The sequence below is a fragment of the Canis lupus genome, chromosome 21, assembly GCF_011100685.1.
Source record: "Canis lupus familiaris isolate Mischka breed German Shepherd chromosome 21, alternate assembly UU_Cfam_GSD_1.0, whole genome shotgun sequence".
Classification (NCBI taxonomy): domain Eukaryota; kingdom Metazoa; phylum Chordata; class Mammalia; order Carnivora; family Canidae; genus Canis; species Canis lupus.
In genome coordinates, this window is record NC_049242.1 from 26,198,162 (window position 1) to 26,210,480 (window position 12,319).

Sequence of the window (12,319 nt, forward strand, 5' to 3'; positions counted from 1 at the left end):
CACCGATCAAACATGAAGAACAAGACCAAGTGTCCGAGGTCTGTGGTCTCTGGAATCAGAGGGATGGAATTGCTGGGGACAAAGCCAGGGAGCCAGGGAGGAGATGGGGAGCCATCTCCCATCTCCTCCAGGGAGCCAGGAAGATGGAACTAGGTTTGGAGGATGAGTCATGAAGCTCCCCCATGGGAGTGCCAGTATCTGCAGCTCTTGGGTCAGGAGGTAAGGCTGCTTGGGGCTTCTGAGACACAGTCTTTTGGGAAATGGGATTAGGAGATGGGAGGGAGAGGAGACAGGACTCTACCTCAGAGTGGAACCAAGATAAGAGTTGGGCTGCTGGGAGGTCATGGGACTCAGGCTTGATGAAGTATGAAAAGAGAGCCTTGGACAGCTGGGTCTCGGCTTTTCATGTGAGTCTGATGCGTAGGGATTGGGGGACAAGAGTGAAAGGATGATCCTGGACCCTACAACTGGTCCTCATTCCATTCTCTGAGCATGGGCCCACTGGTATAAGCAGTGGGGGACCATGAGAAGCCATAGCTGGATATGAGAAGCCGAAGTTGAGAGTGGCCCATGAGAAGGGGTGCCATAGAAGGGCACTGACCTCAGGCGGTGAGGAGAGAGTCACCCAGTGATGCTCCAGTGCCCTTCTGCCACGGGACAGAAGCCTGGCATCCCACCATTCCCATGGGTAAGGGGCAGGGCCAACCACCCCTTGGATTCAGCTTTCAAATGGGAACAGTAAAAGGTAGCAAAGGCAAGGCATTCCCAGGGACCCCAGGGAAGAATAAAGCAAAATGGATGTCCAGCTTTCCAACCCAGCTCACAGAGCTTTATTCAGAATGGAGTGACAAGATCCTGCTTGGCTCTTGCTACACTTGAAGGGGCAGGGTCAGCTGGGTCATATTCCCCAGGAACCCAGTGCTGAAGGTCCATGTTTGTCCTCCCACTTCCTTCAAAACCCAGAGGGCCAGAGCTGGGGCCTACCTGGAACCTCTTTTTAAAACCCACACTTCCTGGGGCCTTGCCCTGTTTTCTTTCCACCCACCACCACCCCTGTTGCCAGGTCTGGGCAGGACCCAGGAACATGGATGCTGACTGAGGGATATTCCCTGGGCTGGGAATTCCCTGGCAGCTTCAAGGAACACTGACGACAAGGAGGAGTCATATCTGTCATAGTCCCACTGTCACAAACGGATGAACACACATGCACTCTCACTCAGGCTTTAAGGGAAGGAAGTGATGCGGGAGAGCGTCCTTTGGCACTTGTCACTGCTTCCGGGCTGGACGGTCTGCTTGCACAAGAGGCCTCCAATCACTGCCACCAACGGTAGTCCCCAGGGCTCAACTACACATAGACTCTGCTCTTGGCTAGGGGCAGGTTACCCAAGCTGCTGCTGTTTCGGTTGCCCCCAAATTCTCATTGAAACATGAGGTCCCAGGGCTTCCCTCCCTGGAAAAGTCAGGACAAGGTTCCACTGGCCTCAATCGGTCTACAGGTCTTGGACAAGGAAGACAGAGTAAGATACAACACTGGTCCTGGGGCCCAGATGGGGAGGAGGGACAACACTTCACCCTGCCCTCACTGTGCATCTGCGGCGTCAGGCCAGGTCCGGGAGCTCTTCCACACTGAGTGAACCAGGGTGGAGCTCAACAGGCGGAAGAAAAAGCGGGGGGGGGAGTTTGCAGGAAGGGCTGAGGCTTTCAGCCAGAGATGAGAAGGCTCCTTTAAACCAAAAATGTCGTGGCTCTGTTCCAGCCCTGCTCAGGCAAGGAGGGTGAGGCATGGAAGAGTTGGGCAATTCCTATGCTCCACAATAAAAAAGGTTTTTAAATATATTCATCAAAATAGTTTTCTTTTAAAAAGCTCCCACTGCTGACAGCCCCACTGGCTGGCTCTCCATCAACTCCCTCCCCAGCCCGGGCACAGCCAGAAGGTTCCTGAGTGGCCCAAGTGCCCCTTTTGAGTCTTTCCCACCCAGGAGGTCTTGGAAGGCAGGCAGGAGAGTGCCCTGAGGTCCATAGTGGGTGGATGCTCTTCTTCCTGACTATTCCAGGCCCAGGATGTAGTTGATGCCTTGTACCAGGCCAATGATGACAGGCTGCCAGGCTACCAAGTATCGAAGCCAATCCAGCAGTTGCCCGTACATGACGTGAGGCCTCTCCCAGCTGTCAGTGCGTTAAAGAGGCTATGTGTCAGAGCTGCTAAGGCCGGGCTAGGGGACAGGTGAGAGGGTCTGCCCACAGTTGTCGACACTCCACAGAAATCAGCCTGCCTACAGGGAGAGCAAGCCCTCACCAGCCTCTCCATGTTAGCAGGAAGGACTGAACCTAGAGAATCGGGGGGAGGTGAGGAGAGGGGGCCAGCGCAGAAGACAGGACAGACACAGGAGGAGTTTGGAGAGGCGAGACTAAGCTAAGACTGACATGTGGAGAGGGCCTCCCACATAATACCTTCTCAAAGATGGGCCCGTTGGCATGAATACACAGTCTGAGACTGCTATAAATGCATCTCTGCCAATGGCTGCAGGGAGGTGGACAGTGGGATAAGGTAACCCCAGAAGTTCTTGTAATATCCCAAATGGAAGGTTTTCTAGGTCAAGGAAGGGGTTCAGTCCAGGGACTGAGGCAGAAGGGAACAGTGAAGAGGCTAGTCACAGGGGGTAACCCTTGGCAGAGGTTCTAAGGAATCCCCACACACCACTAAACATCAGGCCCTACTGAGGAGAAGGGGCCCCAGAGAGGAGTTCTCTTCTTTTAATTTAAATGCTAGGCAAGACATTTAGGGAGGGAGCCCGGGAATCCAGCTCTGGGGAAAACACAGATTAAACCTCATGACACTGGGGGAACCCCTCCAAAAGCCTCAGAAAGTGCAGCCTGGCCCAGTCTCTGGGAGCTGCAGGGAAGCCCCAAGCCTCAGCTTCACCATGGAGTTATTACTTAACTGTTCCTAAATTAGACCCTAGAAGAACCAAGCAAGGAATCTTAAGGGGAGAGGCCAGAGCCTCCTGTTCAGGGGCTGTGGGAATGTGCTGAGAATGCAGTGCCCCTGCCCAGCCCAGCTAATGTCCAGGGGACAGGGAACCCTGGCACACAGGGCAGCTGGGACAAGGAGGGCAAAGATTGCCCCCTGGATCCCAAGGGAAGTGAAGGGGGAATCGGAGTAGTGGCTGAGCAATTTCTACAAGACCAGTGGTGAGGAGGAAGAGGAGGGTGCAGGAAGGCCAACTATGGAGGGCCAGCAGGGTACGGAGTAGTAGCCTGGAGGAGCAGTGGGGTCGTGTTGCAAGTGGATGGGGACAGGGAGTCCCTCAGGCCTCCTTGAACCCTGCAGGCCCTGCACAGGCACAGAGCCAGTCTCTAGCCCCACATCATAGGTAAGGCATCGACTCATTAGCTATGTGACCCTAAACAGGTTTTTCAACCTCTAAATCATTTCATTTGTAAAATGAGGATAATATCACCAAGGTCATCAAATGAGATAATATGGGCAAGGTGCTTAAACACAGTGTAAGGCATACAGTAAGAAACAGTAAATGAGTTTCTATTGCTATTGATTTACCCTTGAGAGATCTAGAACTACGATGAGAATCTGAGCTGTGAGTCCTGCCCCATGTTCCACCCCCAACTTCCCTAGTCCACAGGCCAAATGGAATGGTATGTTACCCGTTACGTACCAGACTGGGGGAAGGAGGAAGGGCCCTGGGAGGACTCAAATGCAGAATGGCACTGGCCAGGACTTTTTCCCATTGCCCAATCTCAACAAGAATACAAACAAAGGATACGGGTTGCTGAACATCCTTTTGAGGTCTACCTTCTCTTTGCAGTAGGGACACGTCTGCTTCTTTCCCACAATGCACCAGCCGCGGATGCAGAACTCGTGGAATCTGAGCACCACTGGTCAAGGAAATGGTGGGCAGACAGGATGGCACTTGAGCTCCGTGCCCGTCGTCAAGGTGCCCAGGCACCAGCTCTGGAGAAAGGTTCAAATTCTAGCTTCACCTCTTATTAGCTGTATAATCTTGGGCACATACCTTCTCTCTCTGACCCTACTTCCTCACATGTGAAGTGAGGATAATGATCTCCACTTTACAGGGTTTTTACGGGGCAAAATGGAGACAATACACAGCACAGAACGGGAGCTGAGCGAGCACATGATAAATACTGCAACTGTTACTCAGGGTGACTGGATTCTGAAACTGAGGGATCCAGCTAGAGGCTTTAGGCTCCTTTCTGATCCAGCCAGGCTATAAACTCTGTTTACATAAGAATGGCTCCCAGCTGTGGGGAAGAAGGAGGGAGAACACAGTTCCCACTCCAGGGTGTCAGCTTCTCTAGCAGAGAACTTCCCCCAAATATCTGCCCTTGTGTGACTCTCCCACGCTTAAAGGTCTGGACAGCATGCCAGGGTAATGATCACCCACTCCCCTCCCTGACCGGAATGCACATGTGGCAGGAGATGTGGCCCAGGGGGTTCCAGGCAGGATACACGTGATTGCAAGATAGCCTATATGTGTTCTCGATGATGCCCTCTTCACTGACATCCACAAAGATCTGCTGCCCACACACGGCACACACACTGTCCGAGAGGTGTTTGGTAGGCATGCCCGACTCGCTGTAGAACTGGGAGAGAAGAACAGGAGGAAAAGACAGGAAAAGTGTAAGAATCAGCCCAAGTAGGACGGTACCACAAAGGCCTTTGGGTCTTCTGAAGAGGAGGCCAAGCAGCAGGGGGAGGAGGCCCCACAACTATAGAACATCTTTTATAGGCCCAATCACCTCATCTGCTGGGTGGATAGGGAGAAAAGGACAGACCAGTGATGGGTTGGGAGGTCAGATCTAATAGGACTTGAGCACTGGGATGGTCAGCACCAGGAACAAGGAGACCAGGAGGTAGAAGGACTCAGGGCTGGTGATCAGGACCTATGTCAGATAAGCCACTCTGTGGCCACACTATGTTTCCATCGGAGATGGACAACATCTCTTCTCTAAGATTCAAAACAGTCAGATATCCAGTGCAATGTTGGTTTGGTGACAAGGGCATTCCCAAACATCTGCCACAGCAACAAAAGAAGTTTGATCCTTTTGAATAGCATCTGGCATGATGTCTCAAACTGCCACACACTTTGACCATTCATTAATGTCATTTCAAGTAATTTAAAGAAGTAAAAATATCAAAAAACTTCAGGTATACAGATATTTATTTAAGTATTATTTATCATTAAAGAAGAGTTTAGCAATTCCTCAATAACTTAAACAGAATGATTGTATGACACAACAATTATTACACCTTACATTTTAGTCATAAAAATCATGAAATTCTGGGCAGCCTGGGTGGCTCAGTGGTTTAGCATCGCCTCCAGCCCAGGGCCTGATCCTGGAGACCCGGGATCGAGCCCTGCATCAGGCTCCCAGCATGGAGCCTGCTTCTCCCTCTGCTGTCTCTGCCTCTCTGTGTGTGTGTGTGTGTCTCTCATGAATAAATAAATAAAAATCTTAAAAAAAAAATCATGAAGTTCTGATGCATGCTACAATGCATGAACCTTGAAAACATTAGGCTAAGTAAAATGTCAGACGCCACAGGACAAATATTATATGATTCCATTGATATGATGAAATATATAGAATCAGGCAAATTCATAGAGACAAAAAGCAAGCTAGAGGTGGCCAGAGGCTAGGAGAAGGGAATGGGGAGTTATTGCTTAATGGGCACAGTTATTGCTTGGGATGATGAAAAACTTTGGAAATGGTGATAGCTGCACAATATTGTGAATGTAACTAAGCACTGAACTGTACTTTTAAAAATGGCTAAAACAGTGGGTTTTAGGTTACATAATAGAAAAACCCATAAAATAATAAAAAACAGGCAAAGAAATGGAAATAACCATGCATGACCCAGAATAGGAGAATGTCTAAATAAATTTGGTACACACTCAAGGGACTTAACTGGTGAGTTCATTGAAGGCTGAGATGTAACAATAAGTGGCAAAAAGTAGGGACAAAACTGGAGGCACAACATGATTGGTGTTGTATGTAAAGACAAGCCCAAATCTATACAAGAGAAAAGATCAGAAAGAAATATCAGTATGTTTACGCCAGTGATGTTTTGGCAGCAGGATCATAGGTGATGTGGTTTTTGTGCCTACTTTTCTGTACTCAAATTTTCTTTAATGAATATATATTACTTTTAAAGATTATTTATTACCATACTTAATTATAACAGATAACCAATTCCATGCTCCAAAAAGAAATTACAAGTTTTGCATAATTTCCTTGTGGTTTATTGTTACATAGTTAAATAGCATTTCCCCCTTACTCCAAGGAGAAAAAGACTTGAAATTTATTTGTTGACATTTTCTAAGACCTACTGTTTTTTCCTTTCCTTTGCCTTAAGAACTGTGGTCTAGGAAAGTGTCTGTTAGGCTCCTAGTTTCTGGAGTTCTCCCCATGAGGCTAAAACATGGCAACAGGCAGGCAGGGTCAAATCCCACAGTGTTTCAACAGAGCCATTGGGTAAGCTGTCAAATCATGAAGGCCTCGCACCCCCAGGGCTCACAGAAATCACACAGGAAGAGACTGTATCAGAAGATACTGAGGCCAAACTGGGGAAGATACAGGGAGGCCGGACCCCTCCATAGAATAAGCTCAAGGGAGACCTATGCTTTACCTGCATCGGGCAGACCTAACTGCAGTCTTCTGTCACTTACTAGCTTGATGAACTTGAGCAAACCATCCAGATCCTTCCTTCCTTCCATCAAATATATACTGGGTACCTACTAATATACACTGGGTACCTACTAATATATACTGGGTACCTACCTACTAAGGTAGGCATAGGTATATATATATATACCTACAAATATGTACTGGGTACCTACCTACTAAGCAGTAGCAGGCACTGGACTAGGGGAGTCCAGTGGGATATAATGCTGGAAGAAGAGAGACTCGGCCTCTCTCCTATGGAACCTACAACTACAGGAGAATGACAGTAAAGGGCTAAGAAAGGGGTTGCTAACTAAGCCTAGGTGCTATGAAGAGGCTTCTTTGAGGGCGTGACATTTGAGGCTGAGAGGTAAAGGGCAGTGGGAGTTAGCGAGAGGAAGAAAGTCAGCAGGAAGAAGGAAGAGGCCACAAAGCAGAAAGGAGCCTGGTGGGCTTGAGAAACTGAACGGAACCTCATGTGGCTAGAGTTGTGACAAAGAGGAAAACAGTAACACCTTATTGGCCACAGGAAGAATTTTGGACTAGAAATGGAAAGTCACTGGAGGCATCTGAACAGACTCAAATTTTTAGAAGATCACTCGGTCTGTGTGAAAAATGGGCTGCAGAGGGGGGCCAACATGGATTCAGAGAGCAGCTAAAGTCTCTGTTTTTTAATTCTTTAAAAGCAAGAGATGCTGGAGATCTAGGCCAAGGTGGCAGTCTGGGCTAATTTAATGGCAATAAAAATAGAAAGGTGTAGACAGACTGGTGATGCTAAACAGCTGAAAACTAAAGATCTGGTAGAAAAGTTCTGGATTAGAGGTCATAGAAAGTCATAGAAAAAGTCATAGAAAAAGAAAAGGGAATGCCTAGGTGAAGTGCAGAGAAGGTGCTTTAGGTCTGAGCTCAGAGGAACAGTAGCATTCACGGGGAGGAAGAGTTAGTAGAGACAGAAGGAAAAGCAGGATACAGAAACATTGCAAAAGCCAATGACAACTGCTGAAGTCAGAATGAGTGACACAGAGTCACTGGTGACCTGAGTAAAAGCCATTTCAGAAGAAGGTTTGAGCCACACCAATTTAGAATAGGCTAAAGAGTAGGTGAATGGTAATCAAAAGGAGACTGGACTTTCTCTAAGTTTAGCTGTGAAGCACAGGAAATGACTCAGTAGCTACAGAAGAAAGTGAGTCAAAAAAAGTTTTTTGAAAAAGAATGCTTAACAGGTTAATGGGAAGAGCCCAGCAAAGAGGGAGAAGATGAAGGCACAGATAAGAAAGTTAAGTATATAGCATAATGGGTCCCGGAGAAGGAAGAAGGTATGGAGTCCACAGCTAGGGCAAGGTGGGCTTGTGATGGAAGAAAGGACCTTTTCTACAGTGTAACTGGAAGGAAGCAGATGATGGGTACTAATATGTGAGTAGAAAACCCCAGCACAGGAGCCTGCACATAGGTACTCAGGAAATAAATAGGAGTTGCCTTCCACACCACTGAATATCAGAGAATGTGTGCACCATGAGAGCCCTGTGAGCTCTTCCAGTCAGCCCCTCCCTCAACAGGAGAGGACAGAGGAGGAGCAGGACAGCCTCACCTGAAGTCAGAGAGAACTGGTGGCAGAGCTGAGTTGGGGCCTCGTCAGGCTCAAACAGTGATTTTGAAAAAACTTGTTGAAAAACAGAATAAAATACCCATTTCTCAGGGTTCTAAGACACAAGATTCCAGGTCACAGAGTGGTCTGAGATGACTTCAGACAACAGACAGCCTCCAAGAGAGAAGTGGCATATGCTGGCGATTAAGGATTTGTCTGTTCTGTGTCTTGCTCCGTGTGTTGGGTATGATGAAGATACAAAGAAATCCTATAGGGTCTCTGTGCTCCAGGTGACTATAAATATAAAATATATAGCTTTCTAGAAGAGCAGTATTGTACAATAGGTATACTTGATAAATGTTAGCTACCGTCATTATCCTCTCCTTAAGTGCCATGAGCCAGGCTACTCTGCAGAGATCTTTACGTGATGCATTTACTCCTTACAACACTTTATGTCTGGTAATGTTATTACATCCGAGAAAACGAGATCAGAGAAGTAAAGTAACTTGCTCCAGAGTACACAGCTAATTAAAAATTGATTAGAATTTGAAACCAGGTCCATCTGACTCTAACCTCTGGCTTTTGCTGCTACTTCAGAGCAGATGAATGGGCAGCTAGTTATGTCCTAATGTTATCTGGGGTGCAGAAACTCAGAAGAAAAAAAAGTGTGAGGCAGGACATGTGGCCCAATGGAGCACAAACTATGCGTCACTACTCTGTCTGCCCAACAGGTCTCTTTGAAGGAAGAGCCCCATAAAACAAGCTTATTTCACAATCCTCTGTCCTCCACCCCCGCCCCAACATGACTTTTGGATGTGAATGGAAACTATAATGACTGGCTGTCACAAGCTTATGACCTCCCAGTGACTGGCTGAAAAAAAAAAACAAACATCATCTAAGGTTCCTTTAACCGAAGAGTTACTATAGTTCATATTATAATTTCTCCATGTAAGACAAAGCAGCTATAGTGTAGAATTACCAGAGTAGTGTAGAATAATGAAAAGGAATTGAGAATGTATATTGATACAATTGTAAACCCCATCATTTCATTTCTAGGAACCCTGAAATTAATTAATCACAGATCTGTGGGCAAATTGAACTCCAATCAATAAAAAAAATTTTTTTATATTAATCACAGATCTTTGTAGGTCAAACCACTCAGAGGGGGATCAAGAGATGAATGAGATCTAGTTCCCCACCAGGTAGGTAGAACACTCCAAAATGAACCATAACTCTCTGGGTTTGGAGCTATGACCACAGAATGTACAAAATTCTATGAAAAACACCTAGGACTGAAAATGTGGCATATACACACAATGGAATTCTTTTTTCTAAGAGGCTACATGCGCGCACACACACACACACACACACACACAAGGAGATTATTTATTTAGCAACCTCCCCTTTTTAAAGTAGGCTCTATGCCTAGAGTAGAGACCAGGGCAGGGCTCAAACTTACAACCCTGAGATCAAGAATCAGTCAACCAACAGAGCCACCCAGGTGCTGCGATTTATGGCTCTTTTAAAATTGAGTTATACAATGAAATATTATTCAGTCCGAAAAAAGGAAATTCTGACTCTGCTACGCCATGGGTGGACCTTGAAACATTACACTGAGTCAAATAAGCTAGTCACAAGAGACAAATATTGTGTAAGTTCATTTACACAAGGTACCTACCTAGAGTGGTCAAATTTTATTTTTAAAATATTGTACTTGGGCAGCCCCGGTGGCGCAGTGGTTTAGCGCTGCCTGCAGCCCAGGGTGTGATCCTGGAGACCCTGGATCAAGTCCCACGTCCAGCTATCTGCATGGAGCCTGCTTTTCCCTCTGCCTGTGTCTCTGCCTCTCTCTCTCTCTCTCTCTCTCTCTGTGTCTCTATGAATAAATAAATAAAATCTTTAAAAAAATAAATAAAAAATAAAAGATTGTACTTATTTATTCATGAGACACACACAGAGAGAGGCAGAGACATAGGAAGAGGGAGGAGAAGCAGGCTCCCTGTAGGGAGCCTGATGCAGGACTCAATCCCGGGACTCCAGTACCATGCCCTGAGCCAAAGGCAGATGCTCAACCACTGAGCCACCCAGGTGTCCCTAGAGTGGTCAAATTTTTAGAGGCAGAAGCAGAATGGTTCTTTCCAGAGGCTGTGGGGAAAGAGGAGTATGGAGATATTATTTAAAGGGTACAGAGCTTCAATTTTGCAAAATGATGAGTTCTATGGATGGATGTGGTGATGGTTGCAGAGCATGTAAATGACTTAATGCCACTGAATTATAGACTTAAAAAATGGTTAAGATAGCAAATTTTATGTGTAGTTTACCATAATTTTTTTTAAATGACTAAGGCAAAAAAATAAAAAAATAAAAAAATAAAATAAAATGACTAAGGCTTGGGCAGCCCCGGTGGCCCAATGGTTTAGCGCCACCTTCGGCCCAGGGTGTGATCCTAGAGACCCAGGATTGAGTCCCACATTGAGCTCCCTGCATGGAGCCTGCTTCTCCCTCTGCCTGTGTCTCTGCCTCTCTCTCTGTGTGTCTCTCATGAATAAATAAATAAAAATCTTTAAAAAATAAATAAATAAAAATTAAATTAAATTAAATTAAATGACTAAGGCTCCTACTTAGAAGTGAGCAGTGGTAGAGCTAGTAAAGGCTGCACTTGGTCATACCTAGCACATTGTGAAAGTTTGATAAATAACAGTTGCTTAAATAAATGAGAAAGAATAAGTTGGCTAACAAATGCATGGAAGGCTGGAATGTCCTAGCTTCCTCAAACTGCCATGACCAAACCACTGATAGGTTGTGGCTTCAAGACCAGGGATGTTCCTGAAATTTAGGTTGCTGTGGTTCACAGCCCCAGGTGTTCGTTCCTAAGTAGACCACACCCCACTTGACCAAAGACCAGGGCAGAAATAGGGGAGTCCTGGAATTCTCAGGTTTGAAAGAACTGTAAAGGTAGTGTAGTCTATCCCTTTATCCCAAACTGGGAGTTGAGTTTCTTCCTCCCTATTCCTGCCTAGTCTTATCTGTGGGCATCCTGAGCACTAGCAGAAAACCTGCTGCTAAATCTCCACATTAGCTATGGAAAACAATGAACGAATCAACTCCTCGCAATTCACCCTGTACTGTCACAAGCCATCCTAGTCTTCCTATGACCCACTCCCTTCCCCTGGAAATGGGGGCTTGGGAAACAGAAAACTGTTAGATTTAGGGTCAACAAGGTCACATTCTATTGGACAGGAGCTGGATTGAGCAGCTTCTCTGAAAGAGATAGACATTCTCAATGTCAAGGACCTAGAGAAAAGGTAGATCTTCAGAGATACTAGGATTCAGAAGGCTGGCCTGAGGTACAGACAAATTTTTATCAGAACACAGATTCTAGATCTAGACATCTAGAGGACAGTGGTTGTCTAGATATGGATTCCAGGTGGCATGTGCTAAGATGGCACCTGCTACATAGAGGTAAGTGGAGAGTTGGATGAGACAGGGTCTGAAAGCCTGGGAAAGCAGGTACCCTGCTATGTCAGATTAACTTCATTCAAGTATTCATGCTTATTTTCCTCTAATAAAGTACAGTGTGATTGTTTGATCCTTGTGTTCTTGTGCTATTAGGAGGTATAGAGAGGTATTTGGATTCATCCTTGGGCCAGACTATTAAAGAATGAGCATCAGGTATTGGGGGTAAGCACGGAGAACTCACAGAAGGAAGGAGAATATGAAGAGTCAAGAGCTGGTGCTTGAGGCACTCTCCACCCTAATGAATAATTCTCCCACCAGGTCTCTCAGTGATGCTGGAATTTATCATTATTAGGGAATAATTACCTTAATAAGGATTATCATTTGTAATCAATGGAACATACAATAATCCTTCCCAAAAGCATGGAAAGAAGTCCAGCTCAAATTCTATTTTTGGGAAGCCAATGTAATGATTCCATCTCCTATAGGAAAAGCTAACTAGTGGATCAATTCTGAGCTCAGTTCCATTTGGACTGAAGAGGGTTTTGTACACTGGTTATTAGTGACCCACCTGAGGGA

At 46.1% G+C, this 12,319-nt stretch overlaps 1 protein-coding gene across 2 annotated transcripts in view; it reads right to left on the minus strand.

Moving 5' to 3' along the window:
* Positions 1 to 1,805: 1,805 nt before the first annotated feature.
* The window catches only part of RNF121 (ring finger protein 121), an 81,711-nt gene continuing 71,197 nt past the window's right edge, over positions 1,806 to 12,319 (minus strand). The window contains exons 7-9 of one of the 2 annotated variants that reach the window (XM_038568788.1): positions 4,487 to 4,620; positions 3,783 to 3,884; positions 1,806 to 2,166 (exon numbers count right to left, since the gene is read on the minus strand). In XM_038568788.1, coding sequence (XP_038424716.1) covers positions 2,046 to 2,166; positions 3,783 to 3,884; positions 4,487 to 4,620 — 357 coding nt within the window. In that variant the 3' untranslated portion in view covers positions 1,806 to 2,045. Of the gene's footprint in view, positions 2,167 to 3,782; positions 3,971 to 4,434; positions 4,621 to 12,319 lie in introns of those variants that run through there. The other variant, XM_038568789.1, reaches the window with a different exon arrangement.